Here is a 26335-nt window from a genome sequence, read left to right as displayed (position 1 = left end):
TAACTATAATTAAGAATAAAATTCTAAATTACTAAAACTATAATAATATTTTTAATAATAGACTCATAAATAGTATAGTTGTATTACATTTAATAAAATTACTATTTCTAATTTATTTAAGAAATATAGTGTTAATCATTGTACATAATTTTTTCTTGATTGGAGAAAATTTGTTCACGAGTTTTAAAGTGCTAAATAATGTAAAATCTTGACACTCGAGCTTTTCCATAAAAGTTTAACAACCTTTTGTGTTTAGTTGATCTCCTCAATACCTAAAATAATAGAAAGACACAATTGTTTAGGAGTATTAAATCTCTATGGGATGATGAAAGATATTGAGCAATAAGAAGCCATATTGGTTTTTCTTGCCTATTTATAGAGTTGACTCATATGGAAAGATCTTGAGCAATGGGAAGATATAGTGATTCTTCTTACTCTTTCACTTTAGAGTCTGACGATATGCAGCTTGACAAAAGAAAGGTACTTGTTCACTACAAGCTAAGTCATTATCCACGTAGGATACACAACCATTATTTCTTTCTTGCACCTCATCCTTTTCTTTTAATCGAATATGCAAGTTATTCTTTGTTGGGCATTCATTACTCATGTTCTCACTTTGTCTACATCTAAAGCACACAACTTCCTTACCTTTAAGAAGTTTGAAATTTGATATTGATCCATTCTTCAGCTTACATTTTGATTCAAATGTATCTTTATAATGAATTCCACAATGTTTCTGGGGATTGGATATTTTGAATATTCTTCCAGATCAAGGGCCACTTGGTAAATTTGTGCTATAGTGACATAAGGTTGTAAATTAATCCTTTTTTAATATTAACTCTTAGTCTAGTCTTGAATTGAGATTCTGCTTGACCATCATCTTCGACTAGTTGACTTTGAATCTTTAATTATTCAAACTTTAGTGTGTACTCAGTTACTGACATGTTGTCCTGAACTAAAGTATAAACTTAGTCACGAAGTTTGTCAAAGTAATTGGAAGATAGCTAACAATTGAAACATGGTTCAATAATACTTTTCACAAATAATAGTTTTCATCTCATCCCATGTTTCAATTGTTAGCTATATCCTTGTAATGTTTTCATCAATAATGTACTACCATATTTTTACAAGTCTAACCAACCTCACCTTGAAATCTCATGCTAGTTGAAGTATTCTTCCATTGAATTAAGCCAATGAAGGAAGAAATTGGGATCTCTTCTTCCATCAACCTCTTCAAAGGAATCAATGATCTAATCCCATGATAGTAATCATTGAAAGTAATCAATGATCTAATCCCATGATACCCCCAAAGAGAAAGGTTGTTCCACAGCCTCCCAAGCCACTAGGTGGTATTTACTTTGGTTCCCCCAAATCAAAGGAATCTATATTGTAGTGCCTCAAGCTTCTTAACTGTACACAGTATTGTGAGACATGAAGTAAATCGACAGGTTGGAGAATGTGCATTTGATGAGGGTTGTACCCTCTTGTAGAGGAAGATGATTATATCACAATAAAATCTGGACAATGTAATATAGCCCTATTTTAAATGTTAGTGGTCACTGTAAATTGCTAGAGTTTTTGAAAGTGATCAAGCTTTTCTAGCAACACGTTCCTAGCAAGCTAGTGCTCCTTTCAAGGTTGCATTCTCTGTTAGGATGGCTGCCTGCAATTCCAAAGTTGAATATTTATTAGTACATTGTCTCACAGCCAAAAATGAATTTATTAGTAAATTCTCCTAGCACCAGCAAGTTTTCAATGACAAAAGCTTTGATTACACCTGCTAGAACTTGAAGTTCTGCTGCATAGCATAGAGGTCGATTGATAACTATTTAAATATATTGATACCCCCAAAGAGAAAGGTTGTTCCACAGCCTCCCAAGCCACTAGGTGGTATTTACTTTGGATCCCCCAAATCAAAGGAATCTATATTGTAGTGCCTCAAGCTTCTTAACTGTACACAGTATTGTGAGACATGAAGTAAATCGACAGGTTGGAGAATGTGCATTTGATGAGGGTTGTACCCTCTTGTAGAGGAAGATGATTATATCACAATAAAATCTGGACAATGTAATATAGCCCTATTTTAAATGTTAGTGGTCACTGTAAATTGCTAGAGTTTTTGAAAGTGATCAAGCTTTTCTAGCAACACGTTCCTAGCAAGCTAGTGCTCCTTTCAAGGTTGCATTCTCTGTTAGGATGGCTGCCTGCAATTCCAAAGTTGAATATTTATTAGTACATTGTCTCACAGCCAAAAATGAATTTATTAGTAAATTCTCCTAGCACCAGCAAGTTTTCAATGACAAAAGCTTTGATTACACCTACTAGAACTTGAAGTTCTGCTGCATAGCATAGAGGTCGATTGATAACTATTTAAATATATTGAAGTTTAGATTTCTCAGATTCTAATCAATGAAAAACTTTACTCTTTGAGTTTCAAGATTTTGATTATCTTTTTCATATATATTTAAGTTACTATCTGTCTTTAAGCTTTTTTTGGTCTATTTGAAATACTTTAGGCCCCTCTTTTGTATGATTCCCTGCAGTAGAGTATGCTATTCACTTTTTGCTTCTTAGATCTATGAGCACGTGCCTCTGATCCCAGCTAATTATTTAACATGGTATCAAAATTTTTCCAAATAGTAGGAACTTAATTCCCCCCTTATTTTTTACCCATTTGTTACCATTATTGGGCCTTCATGCAAACATGTTCATGAATATCTGTGCCTATTTTTAGGTTTGCATTGACATGCTAAATTCAATTGTTACTTTGTCTCCTAATAGCTGATAAAAGTAGAAGGCTCAAGAAAGGATCTCTTTTCTTCCTAGGAGGTGGTGGGTGATGATTCACACACTAAATGTTTCCAGGCTGTTGTTTCTTTCTATCCATTGTCTTTTCCTTTTCTTGATAGTCCTTAGTTCTGTTTCTCATTTAATCATTGGTCTAATTGAATAAAAGTAAGATTCTTGAGGATGTAAATTTGGTTTTAATCTTCTAATATTCTTTTTATATAAAAAAAAAAAAAAGATCTTGTAATACGCTAATGGTCCAAAAATCAAACTTTTATGGAAACTCTCATGTGTATTGCGAGGCTTGCCTTCTTCCCTGCTACTTTAACTGACTTGATGTTTTTCAGCCTTTGCTTGTCGGAAGAGTTCAGTTAGACCTAAAGATTTGCATCATGAAGTTTTGATGTAAACCACTGTTTCTTGTGGCATTGCAACAAAATATATTTTAACTTAGGAAATTATGAGTGGCAGCCAAAACTGTCAACTTTGACCCTTTATATTTCTAGGAGAAACATATTGGTAAATAGAGAAATTGAAGATCTTTTTTTCTTTTGAAATAGAGAAATTGAAGATCCTTTTTGAGGTTGAGCTAAATTGAATAGCTTAGAATTATTTATTCCCTAGGTTTCTCAATCCTCTTATGTTATATCTTTGCCAAATAGTTAACAGTTGTGGTTATTTGTAATCTAAATGTCATCGCTATGCGATCTTTCCTCAGTTTAAATGGATCTTGTTTTTCTGGCAGAGAAAGTTAACTTGAGCGTTCAACATTGGAGAGTAAATTCCGTGGCTTTAGTGTTGGAGTGTTTATGATTAAAAGTTACTTTCACGCGGGCCACGTAGTAAGAAGTCAAGTTAGGATATTTTTCACATCTGCAGGCTATACAGATGTAAGGCTTCTTTTCTAAGTACAATTTTTAATTGGTTATGAATCTTGACCTTTATCAGGGCTTTCAGATTTTCGTAGTTTCCTCTTTTTATTATAAGAAAATAAACTTAAAACAGGGAGAGAGAGAGAGAGAGGAGAGAGAGAGAGGAGAGAGAGAGAGAGGGAGAGAGAGAGAGAGAGAGAGCGAGCGCAAGTGCGAGAGAGCGAGAGATAAAAAGAACATAAAATGGGAGGTTACCTTTTTTTGAGATAAAAAGAATGTGTATAAAGTGGGAGGATACCTTGTGGAATTAATTTTGTAAATTTTTCCTTCTGTTTGAAGGGTTATGTATTTCAGATTCTCGTTGGTATTTAACTTCTAGTCCAACCTAAATGCATTGCTACATTATGCTTATATGTTTTTACATAAGTTGATTATTCAGAATCTGTCTTTCAGCAGGGCTCTAATCTACCGGGATGTCTATTGATCTGAAGGAAAATCTATTCGCTTTTGAATGTTTAAGGTATGTCACACACTAATTTGACACAGTTATTTAGTGAGGCACGGATTATTACTTGTTAGTGTTGCTTATGGGGCATTCATGAATCATGTTGTTGCAGAAAACTTTTGTTTTGCTTAATTACTGATCTTGTAATATTGTGATGGTACCATATTATCTTTCTCAGGATCACCCTTTATTTTATTACTGCTAAATTATTGCCTGGTAGATGCAGTGAAATTTATTTTTCATCCTTTATTACACTTAAATCTTATCTTTACAGAAGAAGCTGGTTTCCCTCTTCACACACACCTGCTAAAGTTGCTTCCTTTAATCATTTTTAACCAAAAGGTTTTCTTGAATAGCTAGTGGTTCACATACCACATCCCAAGTATTAGGAGCATAACTTCATCCATGGATCCTTCTTGATAGAAATTGAGCTCATTTAATCCCTTTGTAATGCATCTTCTTTGCTAATGCAGTTGCAGTTTGCTGCAATTACAATGGAAACAGGCCTCTGTAAGTTTTGTGGCATAATAATATCTGGGCATAACCAAAATGTTTTAATAGGAAAGAACAATACTCCAGTTTTGTAGCCCTTGAAGGTCTCTCGTAGTTTGCCTGCTCTGGTTGGCTTAGCTGGAGGTGAACAGGTGCATGCAAGTCATCTCCTAAGCTTAGACCATTTGTGAAAATGGAATTCCTGTTTGCTCCATTCCCATCCCTTGTTCCATAAACCTGGTATGCAAATCACTGTTCTTATAGTGACTCTGGAACATACTGAAATAGAAACAAAGTTTACTGACTGAACTGGACTAGTGTTTTATGCATGGTTGCAGTGTTTATCAGTTACCAAAACTGATACCTTCTTATATAATTCCATGTTTTCTTGACGGATGAGGTTTACCTTCTTATAGAGCTCAACATTCTCTTCGTGAATGAGGTTCCCCTGCAATACTAAATTTAGTTAGTCAGGATTAAAAAAAGTCAGACAAAAAATAAACCTTTTGTTTTCTCAATTCACCTTTCGGTTTAGTTCTTGTATTTCATCCATCAAGATTTGGTCCTACAAAGTAAACCAATAACTGAAGTGAGTCTGAATACGCTTTGTTTGCTAGCAGTTTCCAATTTTATTTGGTTATATTTTCATTATCAGACCTTTTTCATGCGAACACTTCGAAGGCTCATCTCCAGTTGGTTCTCTAAGTTCTGTAAATCTTTAACATTCAAGCCAGAAAGCTCTTCCCCCATCATCTGCCTGTTATTGTTGTATGGAAATAAGTGATTTGACTCCAAAACTTTGATCTTTTAAAGATGTTACTGAAATGCATTGGAAATTTGAAGAGATGTCTCTTTTCATGTTACATCTTCTCCGTACCTTTTAGTTTGATATATGCCATGCTGTGTCTATGTAGTAGGGAGCAAGATGTTGCTTTCTGGGGCTCCGTTGTTGTTACTATGGATTTTTTTTTTGTAGGAAAAGAAGTTTTCATGTTGACAATAATTACACTGTTGTGAACAAGTCAAAGTTACTGTTGTTTGACCAAAACTAAAAAAGCTAAGTATCCTAAAATGATAGGAAGAATTTTTATAAAGATAAAAGGGAATTCCTGCCTCAGCATAATATTTTTTCTACAGTTTCTAAGATCTCTCATCAAAGCATACGAAAATTAACTCTTTTGTTAAGTTAGTGGTGTATACATATTTCTTCTGCAAGAAAAAGAATATATATAAATGAGCACCAACCTATCTACAAAATTCTTTATATCTCAAGCAAAACATCAATCAATTCCCTCGACTCCTCGCAGGAACCCGATGGCTGGTCCTTTATAAAAAAGCTTGGGACATTGAACCACAAGTCTCTAAACCTGTCAAAAGAGGATTCAATCCCTTCAAAAGCCCTCCAGTCCTCTCCTTCCCAATCCCAGAAGGTGGCCAGGGGAATGAGCCGTGAGTTAATGTATATTACACTTTCTCAATATTAAAAAATTAAATTAAAGAGTATCTGTGAAGTAAAAATGCTAATATTATAATTTTTGGAAAGTTGGGGAAGCTGCTATTCAGCCATTCCTGCCTATCTCCACTACTGATTGTTTGCAAGTTGCCACTAATCTAGTCACTACCGAGCAACCACTATGAATGGAAAATCATTCTATTTGGCTAACGATTGCCACTTCACCTAGCTGTTTGTGAATGACAACTCTTGCAATTGGAGGAGAGCGCAGGAGGAAGGGAGAGAGAGGATGGACTAGGTCTCATGGGATTCAGCCATGATTTGAATCCAGTTATGATTACTCTTCAAGACACTCATTGGGAAGTGGATTTGGAGATTCACAATAAAGGTAGCTTCTGATCGAGTGTGATTATAACCAAATTTGGTTTGGATGATGGGTTTGGAGGACCGGGACTTACAAGTATGGGTTGTACTTTTAGAAGAGTATATTGCAGGCAGGGATGAGTTCTGCAACTGTTTATAGATGAGTGTCATGTTTAGTAGGAAGTTGAAGTTTGGGAAAGATGAAGGGCCTTAGACCATCATTTTCCTTCAGTGTTGTTATTGTGCAAGAGGAAGGAGGCATTAGTGAGTCACCTCCATTGCATATCCTCTGGTCAGGTGGTGTGGGAGGTGGATCTGATTAGAAATTTGAAAGATTGGAAGAAGATGGATATGTCAGTCTCCTGAATATCATGTGCTTCTCCTGTATTTCTTGTAATGGGATTCATGCAGCACTGTCAAAAGCAAGAACCCACTTAGGAAGTAAAATATGGCCTTGAGAACAGCTTTTGGCTAACCGCTGAGATTCCTAACTATTGATAATTATCTTTCGGGATTGGCTAACAGGTGCTTTCTTTGTAAGAGGGCAGCTGACATTTGAAATTACCTTTCAACGTGGTGCACTTTTTCCTTTCTTTTTTGGTGTGCTGCACTTCAGTTCCTTGGATTGGGTTTGGGTCATGGCTAGTTTGGTATTTGATAAGTTTGGTAGGGCATTTCTAGATAAGAGAAGGAAGAAGCTTGTCTCTCTCATCTCTTAGGCTACACTGCAGGTTGTTAGGAAAAAAAAAGGAACCATAGAGTTTTTGTAGATGGTATTTTTCTCTTACATACTGTGAGGGACCTTTGACACCAAATCCTATGTTTTTGTTTTAAGGATCATTCTCTTATGCATGATGAGGACCTACGTAACCTTACAGACATTTTAACAGAAATCTAAATCACCTCTGATCTCTGTATCACCCCTTAGTTCCTTGATAACATTATTTTCCCAGTCTTGCAGTGACCAGACTACCTAGAAGACTGCCTCGTATGTTAAAATGTATGGAATAACACCATAAGAGGAATTAGAAGACAATAATATGTGACCTGTTCTGCGTTCACCAGAAAACTGAGAAAAGCATATGATTTAGAAATTACTAATGGGCTATTTGGTTCACCAATATCAGTGCTTACAGGCTAAATTCTATTCCATAATTTTCCCATTAAGCAGTCCAGATATGTTCACTTTAAGAGTCTGTCAAAAAATTATCCTTTGACATATAGGAGATACTAATATTGACAATGCATATGTTCTTAACTTAATAATAGAATAATAAGTACAGAGATCAGGAAGTTACATGTTCTTAGCATGCTTTCCGGCAAAGAGAAGAAAGCCTCTTTTTATGTCTGTAGGTCAGATGTTGATGGATGCATTTTTATCGTGTTGTTTGATCAGTATAAGAATGACAGTGTACATGTTCTTAACCTCACTATTGATAATGAATTAGAGAAAAGGTTGTCTCCATTTTCTTAACATGATTTCGGGCAAAAGGAAAAGAAGCTTTTTTTTTTTATCTGCTGGTTGGATGTTGATGAATAGACTGTATGCTTTGGTGTATAACATTCAAAAAAAATTGTCCCTTGGTTTATGTCCAATACGATGTGTGACAAGTCCTTGATGCACTAAATAACATTTAGTTCTGCATTTTTTTTCACTGTATGCACCTAATTCTTCTGCTTTTTGATTGATATTGGATTGAAAAAATTCTTGAAAGTAAAAGCAAAACCAAACATAATACCGATGATTCTCTTGGAGGCTTTGCAGCTGTTGCCTCAGCATTGTTGCCTCCCTTTGCCAGAACTGGAAAAAAAATTGAAGGATTTAGATGAGTAATGGATATGGCACACAGTTTTCTGTTTTTATTTTTTTTATTTTTTTCTTATTTTCTACAGTTTATTTATGATTTTTAAGTAAAAGAGCTTATCAACATAAACAGTTCAAAAAAACTTAACATGTCTTCTCTAATTGGTAAAAGTTCCATATAGAGGAAGGATGTGTACCGAGGAAGTAGTTAGACTGTCAACTATTTGATTTTAAATATGTGATGATAAACTATAGTTTACTTGGGACATGATAGAAAGAATTGAAACTTGGATGTCCTTGTTTCTAGGTACTCCTAGTACTTTTTGAATTCGGATTCTATATGAATTTTAAGTAGAAGTAAATTTTGGGTTATACTATATTCCTAGGAAGTAATTAGACTGTCAACTATTTGATTTTAAATACGTGATGATAAACTATAGTTTACTTGGGACATGATAGAAAGAATTGAAACTTGGATGTCCTTGTTTCTAGGTACTCCTAGTACTTCTTGAATTTGGATTCTATATGAATTTTAAGTAGAAATAAATTTTGGGTTATGCTATATTCCTAGGAAGTACTAAAACTCTTTCTAGGACAAATCTTTATACTGACCACAGTTTGAGCCATGTTCAAAACTCTCTTTCTTCACAAGTGAGGATTTTAGGGAAAAGGGACCAATTGTTTTTAGTTGAGGAAATCTGCTGTATGCAACAGGTGGTCCTATGTCCTTTTATATAATGCAGAATGGATTAGCTCTTGGTTACTTATATAAATTAGAAATTATGATTCAATCAACTATAAATTTACTATACTATATAGGAGTCTATTGTTATAGTTTTATTATCATTCGGAAAAAAAATTGTTATACTTTTAGCAACTTTAGGATTTTATTCTTATTAATATTCAGTTTTCTTATTTAATATTAGTAGTATTATTTCCTAATCTTATTAGCATCAGTATTTCTTAGTTTAATCTTATTTGAGAAAGGTTAACTAAGAAGCATTATGAAGAACTTTCTAATTTTACTTTTGAGACAGACTTTGTTGTACAATAAGTTTTAGTTAACTAAGAAGAACTTTCTAATTTTACTTTTGAGACAGACTTTATTGTTTAATAAGTTTTACTTTCTTCAATTAGTTGTGTGATGCTTTAAAACTTTTTAAATATAATGTCTAATAAATTATATATCAGGATCCAAATTAATCATAATTTATTCTATATTAATTGTTACCAAAGCTAGAAGAAGCCTGGGCTCAAAAGCTTAAAACTATGTTCCAAACATTGAGAATTCCTAAAAACAAAACATGCGATCATATTTGGTGAACGAGCGCTACCTTTCTAAGGTGGAAGAGATTTGCAATCATATTTTACTATGGTGCCCCTTAACGTATAAACTATAGTGTCTGGCATATGGGTTGTTAAGCGTCGGTTAGGTAATAGCGGATAATGTTAGGAATGAGTTATGAGCATGGAAGGGTGTCAGTGATTGGAAAAAAACATTTAGGATTGATTCCTCTTACTATCTTTTGTGTGGTGTGGGAAAAGAGGAATAGAAGGATTTTTGGAGTGGAAGAGGATGTTAATAAGGTTAAAGTTAGGTGATATCAAACATTGGGCTTGTCGGTTATGAGTATTTCTTTATATTCCATGGAAGATTTTAAAAATCTTTTGTTCATGAGTAGGCACAACATCCTCTTTTGCGGTGATGGTAAATAGAGGGCCTTCCTTTTTCAGGGTGTCAAGAGGTTTGAGGCAAGGATATTTTTTATCTACACTTCTTTTTATTATAGTATGGAAGCATTGAGCAGATTGTTGGAGAAAGTTATGGTGGAGGTATTGAAGTAAAAATGCAAAGAGTTGTCCATCAAATAGAGATCTCTCATTTATTTTTTGCTGATGATACTCTGATTTTCTGTCAACTTGAGGAATGGATGATATTAAATCTTTGGTTTGGGGCTAGGGTTGTGGAGGTTTTGAGTTGTAAATCTGTAAAGGTCCCTATTAAGTATCTTAGACTTCCACTAGAGGCAAAATATAAAGATGAGAGAGAACTTGAGACCCTGCGATTGAGATGTTTGAGAGGACTAACTGGGTGGAAAAGAAATTACCTATCTAAGAGTGGGAGGTTAAAACTCATTAAAAGCAAGCTCATAAACCTTCCTATTTATTATTTATCTATCTTGATAGTGCCTGTAAAGTAGCAAAAAACCTGAAAAATATTCAATGTCAATTCTTTTGGGAGGATAATGAAAGGAGTAGGAGATATCATCTGGTGAAGTAAGGGGGTTTGGGCTTAAGATCATTTTTTGAGATGAGTATGGCCCTTACAAGGAAAATTGATATGGAGGCATTTGAAAGAGGAGGGGAGGTTGTTGAAGAGAGTTATTGATAGAGTGGACGAAGGGGGAGGGTTAACTAGAGAGATAGTGAGGCCTCGCAAGATGGGTTTGTGGAGGAAGATAGGTATGGAAGACAACAATTTTTAGAGTGTATTCAATGGAGATTGAGAGGGAAAATAAAATCCAATTTTGGGATAATGAATGTATAGGAAAGGGTAGTCTCAGAAATCAATTCCCGAGGATTTATGCTATTAATCAAGAGAAGAATATGGTTGTAGAGGAAGCCTTTAGGGGGAGAATTGTAGAAGGAAGTGGAATACGAATGTGACAAGGAACCTCACGATTGGAAGTAGAAGAATATGAGACATTGCTTTAGCTGTTGTTCAATATGCATTTGAGTGAAAACAAGGACAAGATCATGCAGAAACTGAATAAGGATGGAGAGTTCATTGTTAGTCTTTTATAATCATTTGGTCAAAATGGATAAGGCGAGGCTGGTCAAGTTCCCAATTAATCAAATTTGGAAGGTGAAACACCCTTAAGAATTGTTTTCTTTGCATGGGAAGCGAGACAAGAATGCATTCTGACCATTTATAAGTTGATAAAAAGGGCAAAATTCTAGTTAAAGAAAGCTACTGAATCTTGTAATCACATTCTTCTCTAGTGTTCGATGATGTACAACATTTAGACAGTGATTTATGGTATGCTGGGGATTAACTAGCTTATTACAGGAACAATTAGAGATAAATTATGGGCATGAGATGAGATATGTGCAAAGAAAAAATTTGTAAATCTTGTTCCTTTAACTATTTTTTGGGTGGTGTGGAAAGAGAAGAACAATAAACTTTTGAAGGGTGCGAAAGGGAAATGGCTAGAACTAAGGATAGATGGATATAGAGGAGAGAAGGAAGTTACTCTCTAAAGGTGAATGCCTAACATTTATCAAGAGCACGTTATCCTATCTTCCAGTTTACTACATTATTTTTAACAATTCCAACAATTATTGCTAAGAAGTTAAAAGTAATTCACTGCAGACTTATATGGGGTGACTTAGAGAAAAGAAGGAAATACCACTTGGTGGCATGGGAGGTGAGTAAAAGATCGTTAAATGAGGGAGGATTGTGTTTGAGATTTGTAATAGAAATAAATCAGGCACTTCAGGAAAAATGGATATGGATGTTTATGAAAGAAAGGGGTATATTATGAAGGAGTGCGATTGAGGCAAATTTTGGTACAATGGATAGGGGGAGATACTCTGGTGCTTTGGCTAGGCCACATGGGAAGTGGTTTTGGAAACAGAGAAACATGGGAAGAGATAAATTTCAAGAAGGTATCAATTAGAGAATTGGGAATGAGGAGAGAATTGGTTTCTGGATGGATGTTTGGACTAAAGGAGGAGTGTTGAGAGATAGGTTCTCTCAGATCTTCACTATTATAGATATAAGGATCTATTGGTTAAAAAGGCTTAAGCGATAGAAAAGAGGGAAGAGATTGGCATGTAGAGCTCTTGGGGAACCTCAATAATTGGGAAGTTAACAAATACGAATCACTCTTGAACTCATTGTCTTCTGTATCTCTTGACAAGAATTATGACCAACCGATTTGGTCCCTTGATTCAACAAAGAACATTACAGTTGGTTCTTTTTATAGAAATTTGACCAAGGAAGAACTCAACGAAAATAATTTCTAGTTCAGGCAAATTTGGAAGGTGAGTGCACCTCCTAGGATTGCTTTCTTCACTTAGGAAACATGTCGTGGATGTACTCTGACAATTGATAAGTTGATGAAAATGGGAAAGATCATGACAAATTGGTGTTGTTTATATAAGAGAGCGGAAGAGACTTATAGCCATATTCTATTTCTATGCCTTATAACATATAGTTTATGGGGTCTTGGGGTATAACTGAGTTATGGCTAGTAGTGTAAGGAATGAAATTTGGGCATGGAAGGATATCACTGGTCCAAAAAAATATTGTGGCTCATTTCATTGGCAATCTTTTGGTTTACATGGAAACAAAGAAATAGCCGGACATTCGATGAGGTGGAGGAGAATATTAATAAGATTAGAGCGAAATGCTTCCAGAGCCTAGAATTTTTTGCCATCGGTCAACTTTTATGCTTCATGGAGAATTTTAGTGATTTGATAAATATCTTAGTTGATATATAAATATTTTTTATATATGGGTTTGTACCTTCTTGGTGCTTGTATTTAATGATACTTTATGCATTGTATTTAAAAAAAATAGTAATCCTTTATAAACTTTCATTGTTACAGCTATTTATAATTTTTTTTATTTTTCTTTTACAAAATGGACATTTTTGTTGGACTCAAGGGATGTTTGCTAGAGTTTGTCATTTGTGAACCTTATGACTAGCGGCAGAATGACTGCTTTACAGTATTTTTGAGCCTTACTTTGTTTAGCTTACTTAGTCTTCCATGAAATCGGGGGCCTTGTTTCAGAAACAGCAATTCTTCTGCTGCTTCCATATGGACATCCTTTGTTCGACCATACACTACGAATACTGATAATATGTCCAGCAAACAATGTTGGAATGCTACCATCTTGGTATTCACCTGCAATTTTCCCAGTCTAATAATTTTGACGTTACCATGTTGGACTGCATTAAGTTATTGATAGTTACCTACATCCCATCTACATTTATTAGCTGTTTCCAGGAAATTTAATATTCATGTTTAAAATATGTAGGCATGTTGTTAGTGGCATGCACAGACAACATGAATCTTCCTTGTCACTACAGTTAGCCTTCCTTATTTTATAACATTCCTGTTGCAATGACTGTTGATTCAGTTAAGACATACATCAAATTGCTCCAGTTTCTGGTTCGATATTGTTTGGTACATGTTTTCCAGCCATAGTCACTGTTCATTAGGAAAGATCATCATTGTTCTCCTACAGGTTATAAGTTTGTGGAACAACAGAAGCAAATTTGAGATTGTTGCTTCTTGCATATTTTTAATATTGTTTTTAAAGAATGCAATATACATTGAAACCGCATAGATGTGCCTACTTTCAATCTTCCCATCAAGCACAGTGGCAGCAAAATCATATTTTAAGGTTAAGACAAAGAAATTTAAGGATCACATGTGAAAATTACCTTTATTTCAGATGTTTGGTTACCGAGCTGCTGGTTTTCTTCTTTTGTTCTATTGTACCGCTCAATTACAGTTTTCATGCTGGTAAGAGAAATTCAAATTATATCAGGAAAACAATGTCACTAACAGCAAAGACAGAAGATGCAACGTATGATATGTTCTTATGACCTTTTGATGTTCGTTATCTTCTCTGTTCTCCTTTCTAGATATAAGTTAAGGTATCCCATTAAGTAATAGTTACAAATTTCCAGGAGCATGGAAATATAAATCTGTCAGTGCCTATGGAGCTCAAACCTAGAAGTTTTCTTCTCCTTGGCTTTTTATGGACAGTGTTGAAGTTCAGTAGGTTTGGGTAGCATCTTGTTCTTCTATTCTGCTAACAATAAAATATTATCCATGCAAATTGAAATATATAATAAAGAGCAGTCGTGTTTTCATTGTGACAGTTTCCTGTCAGAGCCACCATAAGGGGACACCATGGTGAATCTTTTTTCTATCTTTGTTACTAGCTTGATTTTGTGCAGCTGAAATTTGAGAGTTCATGAGGAATATTAATCACAAATCACTTACAGCTAAGCTCTCTTGGTTTTAACTTCTAATGATGCGATCTAATCACAACAAGTCTTAATCTGGAGGTTCCAGTTAGAGTTAGTGATGATAGTTTAAATAATGCTTTTAGTATATTCTAATAGAAGTTTCCTGTCAGAAGTCATATTTTATCTAGATCAGGTCATTAACCTTTTGTAGATTCTTCTTTTCTCTTCATTTTGGGAGCCAAATGGGAAAGAGAATATTACATATTGATGGACAACAATATCCATCAGTAGCTCAGTTGTTAGATAGACGGGGAAAATCAGAGTTCAGATTAATTGAGGTCCACCTGACAAATAAGCCAATAGAAGAGAGTTGTCCGGAGGGCATGAAGAAGATGAATCTTCAGAAAAGCACATGTATTGCAGTTGGTGTCAATATGCAACCAGAATATATAGTTGTGCCTTGAAATAAACATTCATGGCTTTGCTACAGAAACAAAATATCTCTTTGGAAGTAATTTACAGATACATGCTTACAATTATATTCTTACATGATAAGGCAAGTAACTAAACTTATCCTTGCTTATAAGTATCTCTCCCTCTCCTATCCATTTATCAATCTAAAAAAGAGTGATTGTAGTGACCTTCTCCAACATCTAGAAGATTGGTAACAAACGTTAAGTTTCTGCATCAAACTAATCACCATATAAATAGCTGCTTTAGTGGCTCAGGGATTAGCCTTATTATAGAAAACAGTGATTGAAGTAATAGTCTTCCACAATTAGCAAGAGAGCCTTATCAAAAGCCTTGGACATGGCTCTGATATGAAGAAAGAAAAGAGAGAAGAAAAAGAGAAGAATGAGAGAATGAATACTAAGAAGAAGATATGAAGGGAGAAATAGATATAAGATTTTTATTGATTTCGATTGGTGTTTACAAGTGATGGAAGATGGCCTTTTATAGGCATTAATACAGTAAACAAAAGCGTTCTTCTTGGCAAAATCATGCTTGACAGGATTGCGCGGTGATAATGAACGCGGTGTCGGCTGCGGGATGGAATGCAGATGGCAGAGGCATTGGCTGTGAGATTGAAGAGATTATTAGGGTTGACAAAATCGAACCCTAGTTTTGTTTTATTATTTTGCTCTTTGATGTGAATTTCATTACTTACCCTTCCTTTTATTACACCTTAAATGGGTTCATCACAATACCCTCCTCTTGAGCATCAACCTTGTCCTTAAGGTTGAATTGTAGAAATTTTTTCTTTGAGAGTTTTTTCCATAACAATTTTTTCCATGGCCATTATTGTTTTATTTGCACAACAGTGCCCTGGAAAATACCTATCTTCATATTTGTAATAGACTGCTGATCTTCTAGGTTTTGCTTTATTTCCTATGCTCCTAAGGGGTCTATCATTATATCAATATTTTTCTGATAATGGAGCATCATTGTTGGGAAGATAAGGATTCATGGACAACTCTATTACTGATTGTTTATGCAGTTAAAGCTGTTCGAATGTTTAATTAAGCATTTGTGGCTTGAGGAATTTTATCGTGTGTTGTAGTTGTTTTACGTACTCAAAAATGGTACTTGTTTGGTGTAATTTAACTCCTTTATGAAGTCTTTCCGTAAGGGTCCTCCGAATCGTTGATAGAGTTCTTTTACAAAATATTCCTAATCTAGGTTATCAACATCTAACATTTTATTTAGTATTTCAAGATGTAGTATTAGAGAACTTTTTGGACTTGGTAGTGGTCAAAAGATTTGTTCCTCTAAAGTCATCTCGATTCATGGACTTAACCTCAAACATTGGGAAAAAATCATAGACCCGAAAGCTGGCTAGGACCCCTAAAGCCATCTCGATTATGGCACAACATGTGGATCAAGAGATGTCTGGGGCATTGAGACAACCACGGGATGCCGAAGCAACTAATGGAATCCAGAAGGGTCATAGTCTTTTGACTACTTTCAGAACTGCCTAGGACTGCTACCATTACCCAACAGTACCCAGAATTATGGAGGATACTGATAGAACTCTTGAGCACTAATTTGCTAGAATCAGAACTCAGGATTGGTGCTTTAGCTGTTGCAGCACTGGTATAGTTACTCTAGCACTTGGTCAAATAGAAGTATAGAAAACAAGCTGTTGGTTAATTGATGTATAAAGGACCATAACTGAATAGGCCATTATGGTAGTTAGCTACTGATGTAGTACAAAGTAAGGGCTAACTTGCTTATTTAGGGATTTGGGGTTGTTTCAAGGAATTCTTACGTATGATGCCTAATAGTTGGTATAGAAACAGAACACTAACAAGAAGCCAGATATGATACCCCTAATAGTTGGGTATAGGAACAGAAAATTAACAAGAAGCCACATTTATGAAACCATTGAGCATCATGCTAAGAAGAGGTTTCTTATGCATCACACTATACGCATGATTGCATACAAGACCAAGCTGTTAAGAAACCTCTCATGATAATCTTATTAACCCATGGCTTGATTTTGCAAGATAAATCACATAGGTACTTATAATAAACATAAAAATCCTAGGCTAAGTAACGTAGGGCTAAGAGAGGTTGAATACAAATTGAGAGAATTTTTATTAAGAACAGAAGTTAAAAATCTTGAGTTTTAATAATCAAAATAATATCTTAATATACGAATAATAATCATGAATAATCTACCTAATAACTAAGTTAAAGTACCTTATTTATAAGCACTAAAATGCAATAAAAATAGAAAATATAGAATACATATAAAATAGAAAAATAAATTAAATAGAAGAAAACTGAAAAATCTTCCTATTTCCTTTTATTGTAAATAAAGAAAACCTAATATAGGAAATCTTTTCGGTGCCCCCATGAGCGATATTTGGTGAACAAGCTGACAGGAATGCTCTGAAGTGAACAAAAGCAACATTGTCGTCCACCTCTTGGTGGTGGCTAGAAATCACGTTGGCCAACAATTGTCTTTTCGTTCCTGTTGCTCTTGGTGGCTGTAGTAGTATTTTTTTTCTTTTTGGCAAGAAACTTAGTTTGAGCAAATTTAAAGGTATGGCATTTCCATTTTAGGCTCTGATACTATCTGATGTAGAACAAAGAGAGGTTGAGTACAAATTTCGAGAATTTTTATTAAGAATAAAATTCAGAAATCTTAGATCTCAATAATTGAGACAATATCTCAGTATATGAATAACAATTACGAATAACCTATCTTATGACTAAGCTAGTAAATAGGAAACATCCCATTTCTTTTTACTGCTAATAAAGAAAAGCTAAAATCGGAAAGTAAGTTAAATGAAAAGAATTAGAGCTTTTTATTATAAAACTTTCCAAAATTTTAATTTGCTATAAAAAAAAATTAACATTTTTTATTCCTTTCGGTGTAAAATTTCTCAAAATAATTGTTCCCCTTATTTGGTTCATCATTCTTCTATTATTGAAATATGTCTGTTTTTGAAGTTTCCTATTCTGCATCACTATTTTTCAAATAAATTCAAATTTTTTTGCATTTATTTATGAAAATATACTTATTTTAATTAAAAAAATGATGAAAGGATCCTACTTAAAATGATAAAATTAAGTTCTTATAGAAGTCCATGTATATTGAGTTTTTGTCATAATGATAAATTTAAGAATGTGTATATTTTATTATTTATACTTGTTTTAACTAGGAGAAAATGATAAAATTAAGTTCTTATAGTAGTTCATGTATACTGAATTTTTTTGTCATCCTAATATAATTTAATTTTCTCCTAATTAAAACAAATAAAGATAATAAAATTTATGCGTTTTTCTAGTTAAACTAAGTGTAGATTTGTAAATGAGCTTCATATTATTTATAGATTTGTTCTACATATAGCACTAATGAAACTATATCTATACAAGTAGGATGGAAAGAATAACTTAAAAGAATTTGAACAGTTAATAGAATCCTAAGGTTACTAAAAATTTATTTTATTTTATTTTGTTACATTGAAGTTTAGAGCATCTAGAAATACAATTCTTAATCTACTTAGAAATTCTCGTTCATGTCCATTCTTCACCAACAATATATAAAGATGACCAAAAGTACAACTAAAGGAAGATGATAAGCAATATGGCTAGATATCTAGGTTGTGTACTTAAATGGATTTGGAGATAGTGAAAATTATGATGCACAACAACTTTATATCCAAGGATCAGCAATTTTAACAGACGGTAGATTGTTATAAGATAATCGAAGACGAGTATTCAACTGAGAACAGTGAGAAACAAAGAAAATAAATTTGACCATGTGAGAGAGCAAAAGTCAACATTCTTCAATGGCTTAACTATTCAACTATCAATACTTAATGTTTGTGGTAGATTGCAATTAAAATTTTTTGATATATTTGAAATTATGAAAAATAGGATAATTTAAATTATCAATAGGATAATTTAAATTATCTTTTAGGGAGATATAAGCAGGTGATTGTGCTTGTTAAAAATCTTCAATTTAAGAAGTAAAGAAGCATTACCTATTTGATTAGTCTTCTAAAAGAACAAAAATGTCCTTGATAATTTTTTGTTCTTCTAAACTTTATCCTTTCACGAGAATACTATGCCGCCATTGTCATCACCTTATCTCGTTGCCAGTGCTACTATCATTGTTGGTACCATTGCTACTACCATTAGCATCAACGCTAATACCACAATTACGACAACACTATTATCTCCAATGTTGTTGCCCTCCATCCTTATTGCCTTTATAACAACCATGCATGTCGATGTTGTCACCGCTACTACTATAATAACTACCACCACAATGCAAATTATTTTTATCGTCTTTATCGCTTTAGTAATTATTATTATCATTGTTATTATTACTATCACCATCATTTACATGATCACTACTATGCTACTATCATTGTTGTTGCTACTACTGTTACCATTGGCACCGCTTTTTCTCTTGCTCCACCAAAATTTCACTGGCACCTTATTACCACTCACCTCTATTGTTATGATTTCTATTACTATCATTATTGTCTCAATCACTACTGACTACAACCATCACTCTATTTATTAATATTAATTAAGAAAAATATAATATGATTTTTCGTGTTATACTAATTTTTTTAGCTCAATCATCATAAACATATTGTTGAGAAAAAAAAATTTACTCATTGATAGTTAGCTTACTTACCCAATTGCCTTATTCTTACTCGTTAATATTAATGAGGTACTAATGAAGTGCCTTCTGGAATAAAAAGGAATTTATAATTATGTTAAACTTTTTATAAGTTTTCTGAGATTTTTGTCATGCATAAAATGATGATTGTTAAATAAAAAATATATTTAAAAACTTAAGGTCTCTAATTTTATTGGAAGTGTCATAACGAGAGAGACAAGACAAAAAATAATATCTTGATAAAGCTCTTCAGTTCCTTCTAAATAACAAGTAAAGTAAGAAAATGATGATAGAGATAAGGCTCGTCCTTCTTTTATTGGTCTCTTAGTTCATTTTGGATACCTTGCCACATCCAAAACTTATTATTACCTATCTGACCAACTATCATCTACCTCAAGCCAAGCAAATCAAGTGTAGCATACCAAAGACAAGAAGAGAAGTGCATCACAATTAAAAATGATTATGGGTTTCAATATTTTTTTCACAAAAATGATATTTATTAAAGACCTTTTGCCTCAAAAAATTGTGTATTTGAGGAGATGTAACATTTATTTTTAAAGAAAAATATTTTAAATAGCTAATATTGATTCCTATCTCTTTCTAGACTAACAAAACAATTGTCTCAATTATGTCTCAATAACTACAATAGCAAAACTATCTGGATTAAAAGCTTTATTCCCTTTGTGGGATCAAAAGACATCCAAAATCTCATTCTTAAGGAAAGGAAGGCAAAGGAACATGTCATTTAACCCATTTTCTTCATTTTAAAAAAAAATTATTCTGTCTTTAAAAATATATAAAAAGAATAACTGAGGCACATGATTGTAAGCTTTTTGACAACTTGGTTACATTTGTATCTCCTTTTGTCTAACTAAAATGCCAAGATGACTTCCAAGATGACTTCTTCATTTGCATAGTAAACGCGACATCCAAGCATGTTGAGCTTCATTTACAACTCTGACCTACCACTCTAGACAACCTTCAAAACTATAACTTATTGTACGGTCTATGCTCTTCACCCTCTAAATGCAAACATAAAACATATATCCATAAATAGAAGGTTAAAACATAAAAGATATGTTTGCAAGAGAGCTATCTCCCTCATCATCTCATCCTTTCAGTATAGAGGTGAAAAAGGTTGTGGGATTTAATTGGTTTCTGCTCAACATATCTTGAATTATTTCTTGAACATTGGTAAAGATGAGCATTGGATGGTTTTTTTTTTTTTTTTTTTTTTTAAAAAAAAATCATTGGATGGTTTTAGAATTTCATTAACTCAAAGAAGTTTTTGTCCCCTCTTTTATTAGTTATTTTAAAGAAATAAGTAGGAGTATTTGAGTTCATTTGTTTCTTTTTATCGGACCCCATTGTTATTAATTTCATACCTTGAATATTTTTTAAAAGAAAGAAAAAGTCATTTTCTCTTCCATCACCATGTTTCGTGTAACTTCATAAAAATATTTTCTCATGAATTCTGCACATTGGCGGCACTTTGTTAATATCTTGCTTACAGCTAAATTCACCCTAAAAACAAATATTGACATCAAGTTACATATTCATCCCTAAATCAAGTTATGCAGTTATAGCTACCGAACTTGGGAAGTTCCAAATCCCAAGTTCAAATAATATGCGTCACCAAAATTAGTATGTATGTATATACAAAAACGAAGGATGATAACTGAGAGAAAATTAATTGTGAACATGTAAGACGGATTTCACAAGAGAAAATGGGATGTAAAGATTTAATTATTCTATTTTTTAAAAACTTTTTTAATTTATATTTACATGGACACATTATTATGAGCATACTTATTGATACTTTTGAATCTATCTAAAAACTTTTATTTAACTTTTCTTAGTAACGTGGAGTAGTCTCTCACGGGATAGAACCCCTGGTTTCTTCCTCTAAGTCGGACATGAATTCTCTCAAGATGTACGATGAGAAAAGAGATATTTCAACAATTAATTTTTTTGCATTATTATGTAATAATACGGGAAAGTATGCTTAAAAAACTTGTGGCTTTCTTAAACTGCTTGTCATAATTATTCGGCGATCCTTTGCGAATTGTATGTGTATTACTCTCCAAAACAAAGCAACTCATTACGACTATGAACTGGATGTGACAGCTAAGTATAAGTTTATTTTATCGAATTAGATATAAATAATAATGAAGTTATGTTAGTTTTAAAATTTATAAAACTTGTAAGTTCGTTAAATTTTTAAAATTATAAAAAAGAGGTTTTTTTTTATTGAATTTGACTAAAATTTGCTTCAACTGGATTTAAATTCTGTAAAACTTGTTTTCACAGAGAGAGACAGGACAAGTAATTTTTTAAATCAAAGAAAATACTATGTAGTTATTTAAGAAAAACTACATATATAATCAGAATTATGCTTGAAATCGAAAGAATTATGTAAATTATCATTTTTCTTGATATTTCAAAACTTTGCCAACACTAATTTTTCTAGCAAATTTAAAAAGGGTATTTCTCTAGATTGACATTATATGTTTGGGATTTACCCTGAAGTCTTTGCCTATAAGAATTGAAACAAAGTTGTTAAAGATAGGGAAGACAATTCTTCTGCAATGGATTAGCTTTCTCAACCTTTAATAATGATACTAAAGTTTTCTATATAGAAATGTGGACATATTGTTTTACCTAAATCTATAGAGGTCTTGTGAATGACTCATTTGTTCAATAAAATTAGGTGTATTTGAAGACCTAAAATTTATTTTTGAACTTTATAATTCAAGAAATAATTAAATGATTAAATGATAAGAGTTACAATGTACAATATAGTTCCAACTTGTTATATTTAAAATTTACATTACAATTTAATCAGGAAAATGCCAGAATTTTTTAGGCTCCCTCCTACAGAAAACGATATCAAATTGCAATGTCATCATACATGTTTCAAAGATCCTTAAAATTAAAAATCGTTTTTTAACACTAGCATGCTAATTCTTGATAATAATTTATGTTTAGAACTTAATAGAAAACTTATCAAAATCCAATGAGTTTGGACTTGGGATAATGATTCCTTAGTCATCATTTAATTTTTTATATTCCTACCTCAACTTCAACTTTTTTTTCTCTCCTGTTTCGGTTGGCACCTTCACAACCCACTTTTTCTTTTCGTGAAAGCACTTCTTACTTTCTGAGTACAACCAGGAGACCCTGTACCTATGCAGTACAGAGAACTGAACTCTCCCTTCTTTGAGAGGCAAAACAAGATTATAATGTTGGACAGAAGATTCATTAATTGTTCCTTCTTGTTGTTTCCAGAATAATTAGTTAAAAGATTAACTGTTTCTCTTTGTATCAAACGCAATTAGTCAAAGACTAATGGAGGACCCATGGGCTAATAAAATACATATAAACTAAGGTCAAGTGACGAATGTTCTACGAAGGAAGCTCCTCGGTGCCAAATCAAACACCTATAATATATGATATCTCGTAAATTTATCTTGAGAATACATTTCATTAATTAATTAGGTAGTTTCCCTCTTTTGTATAAAACAACATATCTTATTCATAGGGCTTTTCTTTTTTTTGCAAAAGATATATCTAAATATGGGGTTCCGAGCAGTATAATTGATCTTAAAATTTGCTAATTCTATTTAATAATTATATGGTTGAACAGATTAGGAAAGATATCAGGATAGGAAATTCCTTTATTCACGTTTTTCACAACATTCACTTCAAAAAGTCATTTTCTAGTATGCAGAATAAGATATATATTAGTATTGGATCATACATTTATTTATTAACTTAGTTAACTTACTAAAAGTCTTAAAGGTCATACTTAATGTAAAAGTGATGTAAAGAAAGAGGAAGGAAAGTTTGCTTTGAGTAAAGATTTAGAAGATGGAGAAATTGTAAGAAAAAGAAGAACGACGAACTGGGGTATTTTCAAGAAAAATATATGGGTTATTGAATTTTTAATTCCTCTTTGGTATTTGGGTGGTGCAAACTGATTATGCCCTTCTCACTCTATGAGGATGTAATTTTGTCTCTTCAAAAAGAAAATACTAGAAAGAAGATCATAACCCTTTGAAACGCTTTGTGTTTGAATTTAAAATGCAATACATCTTCTAGTATCATGTTTCTAAAAAGTCTTCTACCATCATATTAGAATAGTTAATGATTTGTTACCTTCCTTTTCAAAAAAGGAATGAATAGTCGATTTCTTTTTCGAGGAAGAAGAGATTTTGAACCTAAAAGTACTAATATTGCTTTAAATTCAGGAATTCATATTGTTTTGAAAAGTTTAGCATATAAAGAGTAAAACTTGTCTATCTATCAACTGAGAAAACTTGTTTGTTCATGATTGTTATTTTCCATAATAATTGTGTTACACCTATGTATACCATAAAAAAAGACTCAGATAAATTTTGACTAAATATTACCATGCACACAGTCATCATGAGAAACTGCCTAAAGGAATCCAAATACAAAGATTAGTATTAAAGTTTTAAAACTAATTCTATTATATTTTATCATTTCAAGTTTCATACTTAAACATTAAATAGATACATGATTAAAACTTTTTCCTATTTTATTATCTCCAATTCTATAATTATTGCATCTATGCTAATAAACTTTTTCATCACCAGCAACCTGACCTTCTATAAAAACTAAAACAATCACTTGCTTCAGTGTAGAACTTAAGCAATAAATCAACTCAGACTTCGTGCACTGTTTGTTCCAGCAGTCATGATGAATAGGATACCAAAATATAACCAGGGTTGCTAAGAATAACCAAAGCCGAGTCTAGCAATGTATTTACCATATGTAAGATGTAGCTATATATATTTCTCCATTTCCTTTTACTTGTCCTTGATTATACAGCTGACATAAAGGAATTTATTAATGAGAAGATTGAGATGCTATGTAACGTACTTCTTAATTAGGATATGGAAGAAAAGGCTTAGGGAGAGAGCCGCATTAGATAGACTTACTTTCTTTTTCTTTGGAAAGTGTTGGATAGATTTAACAATATATAAAAGAAGGAATTATAAAATGTTTAGCTGAAAGTATTTAAGACAATCAACATAATACTATCGAAGAGTTGATGACTAGTTGATATCAAGTCTTATCTCTCACTTCAACTACGAAAGTTAGAATATTAGTATATGTATTGAATCAATTACAAATCTATAAATATTTTAGATGTGAGTTTATTCCATGTCAATTTTTATATAATAAAATTATAGTACCATATTAATGTAACATAAGAATTATCCCTTGCCTTGGAATTATCCTTATACAAACTAATTTGTTTGACTTAAACTAATTTGTTTAAGTACAGTTTCTCAAGCACTCATATAACCATGTATTCATAGATTCACTTGGTAAATTGACAAACTAGGTCTATTACGTTCTAGTTTAGTTAAAATTTTGAACTAATAAGATGAAGAAACATTACTAATTCTTTCAATTAAAAAAAAAAATCTTTGGCAACTTCACAATCTATAGCAAGTTAATACTGTATATAGATAGTTTGATATACAATTAACAATAAATATAGCTAATCTTTCAGCTATTTCATGTCAACAGAAAACAAAAATGCCACTGCTTAGTAGTTCGGTAACTTCAAAAGCACATCATGCTAATTCTCATAAGGAAATCAACAGTAACATGCATATATCCTATTAGTTTCTTAGAATCACGAAAGGAGAAAAGAACAGTATATCAATTAATAGGCTCCAGTTTTTTAGCATTAAATTATTTTTTTCTTCCGGAAATCGAACTACTATCTCGAAATAATTAGATCGGCTTGGTTAAACCCTAACGACGACAGTGGTCCCTAATACCATATATGTATAAGCAAAAAACCTTAGTTGACTATGTACATATAGAGATGAGAAGAGCTCGTTATAAATGTGTATATGTATAATCCATGGATATCGTATATATGCTAGAGAGAGAAATGAAAAGAACGAAAGGAATCATGAGATCTTAGATGAGGAAAAATGACCTGGTGCTAGCAAAATCGTAGAGCTTCCCGGTGCTGGAGAAGATCATGACTCCGACTTCCGCGTCGCAGAGGATCGCGAGCTCCTTCGCTTTCTTCAACAATCCATTTCTTCTCTTGGAGAAAGTCACTTGTCTGCTCGTGGAATTATCAATCCTCCTTATCACTATCTTCCCTCTCCCCATACTAATCAGAATATTCTTCGAGCTTCCAAAAAGAACACCGAAATTCTAAGTCGAAATCAAACTATTTTCGTGCCAGATTTCCGAAAGTAAATTAAAAAACAGACAAAATCTGATAAGAAAGAGAGAGAAAGAGATTTTATGAGCGAGAAAAAAGGAATCTAAAAGAAATAGCAGAGACTTTCACTTACTTTAACCGCGAGAATGGAGACAAAGCGAGGTTTCAGAGACGTCGTTTTGGTGGCGACGACTCACATCAGCCAAAACAGGAAGAACCTATATAAGGAAAGTGTATGCGAGATTTAAAATCCGGTGGTTTCAGGTGTAGAGAACCGGTAGATGGCTGACACGTGGACCATTCAGGAGTCGAGAAAATATTAAACGGTTTGTTTTGGGGGAAGGGTGAGACCCGAACCGTCCACCGTATAGATCGTTGACGCGTGGGTCTACGAATACAAAACGCACCGTAGTTCCCATTTTTAGGAATTTTCTTTTATTTTCATTATTTTTTTTAAAGAGCAAAAAAAAAAACTTGCATGGGGAAACGCGCGTAATAACCCTTTCAAGATCTGGAATAGCCACTTGTGTGCCTCGTGAGGTTTTTGATTTGAGGCTGGCATGGGCTAAGGTCACAGCTCGGGGGCCGTCGTTTTCAAGAATGACGACTCGTTTATCTTTCTTTTTTAGGTAAATCAACGGTTACTGTTCTTATAAACGACCGTTAGCGTAACTCATGTAGTCATGTTAGATAAATGGGGGGC

At 33.1% G+C, this 26335-nt stretch overlaps 1 protein-coding gene and 1 long non-coding RNA gene across 31 annotated transcripts in view; one reads left to right on the top strand and one right to left on the bottom strand.

Annotated features, from left to right (window-relative positions):
- LOC110807301 (uncharacterized) overlaps positions 1-21594 on the top strand; it is a 29322-nt gene extending 7728 nt beyond the window's left edge. Inside the window, exons 4-8 of one of the 28 annotated variants that reach the window (XR_015819659.1) lie at positions 3533-3677; positions 4116-4179; positions 5964-6115; positions 13982-14030; positions 21272-21594. This is a non-coding gene — a long non-coding RNA (uncharacterized LOC110807301). Of the gene's footprint in view, positions 1-3532; positions 3678-4112; positions 4384-4637; positions 5501-5963; positions 6116-6199; positions 12894-13839; positions 13879-13981; positions 15102-15278; positions 20665-21271 lie in introns of those variants that run through there. The other 27 variants (XR_015819672.1, XR_002538449.2, XR_015819670.1 and 24 more) reach the window with 27 other exon arrangements.
- Positions 1889-25870, bottom strand: LOC110807300 (MADS-box transcription factor 23-like). 3 transcript variants are annotated; one of them, XM_088221293.1, is made up of 10 exons: positions 25766-25870; positions 25396-25599; positions 13733-13811; positions 8212-8273; positions 5314-5413; positions 5180-5221; positions 5021-5104; positions 4739-4893; positions 4537-4647; positions 1889-2204 (listed from the first exon to the last, which is right to left on the bottom strand). In XM_088221293.1, the coding sequence occupies exons 2-9, from the start codon at positions 25575-25577 to the stop codon at positions 4629-4631; spliced, it is 723 nt and encodes a 240-aa protein (XP_088077419.1). In that variant the 5' UTR covers positions 25578-25599; positions 25766-25870; the 3' UTR covers positions 1889-2204; positions 4537-4628. The 3 variants fall into 3 exon arrangements, with proteins under 3 accessions (XP_088077419.1, XP_021888089.2, XP_088077420.1); XM_022032397.2 differs by having other exon boundaries at positions 5063-5104; XM_088221294.1 differs by lacking the exons at positions 1889-2204; positions 4537-4647 and having other exon boundaries at positions 4799-4935.
- Between the last annotated feature and the right edge of the window lie 465 nt (positions 25871-26335).

This window comes from Carica papaya, chromosome 1 (assembly GCF_054855325.1).
Source record: "Carica papaya isolate Zhongbai chromosome 1, ASM5485532v1, whole genome shotgun sequence".
Taxonomy (NCBI): Eukaryota; Viridiplantae; Streptophyta; class Magnoliopsida; order Brassicales; family Caricaceae; genus Carica; species Carica papaya.
This window is presented reverse-complemented; position numbering and strand designations above follow the sequence as displayed.

Coding starts and splice junctions, on each gene's coding strand:
- LOC110807300 (XM_088221293.1), bottom strand. CDS start 25,577: ATGGGGAGAGGGAAGATAGTGATAAGGAGGATTGATAATTCCACGAGC. Junction 5,222..5,313: donor GAAGTGTTCGCATGAAAAAG/GTCTGATAATGA, acceptor TTTACTTTGTAG/GACCAAATCTTGATGGATGA. Junction 4,894..5,020: donor ACATGGAATTATATAAGAAG/GTATCAGTTTTG, acceptor TTTGCATACCAG/GTTTATGGAACAAGGGATGG.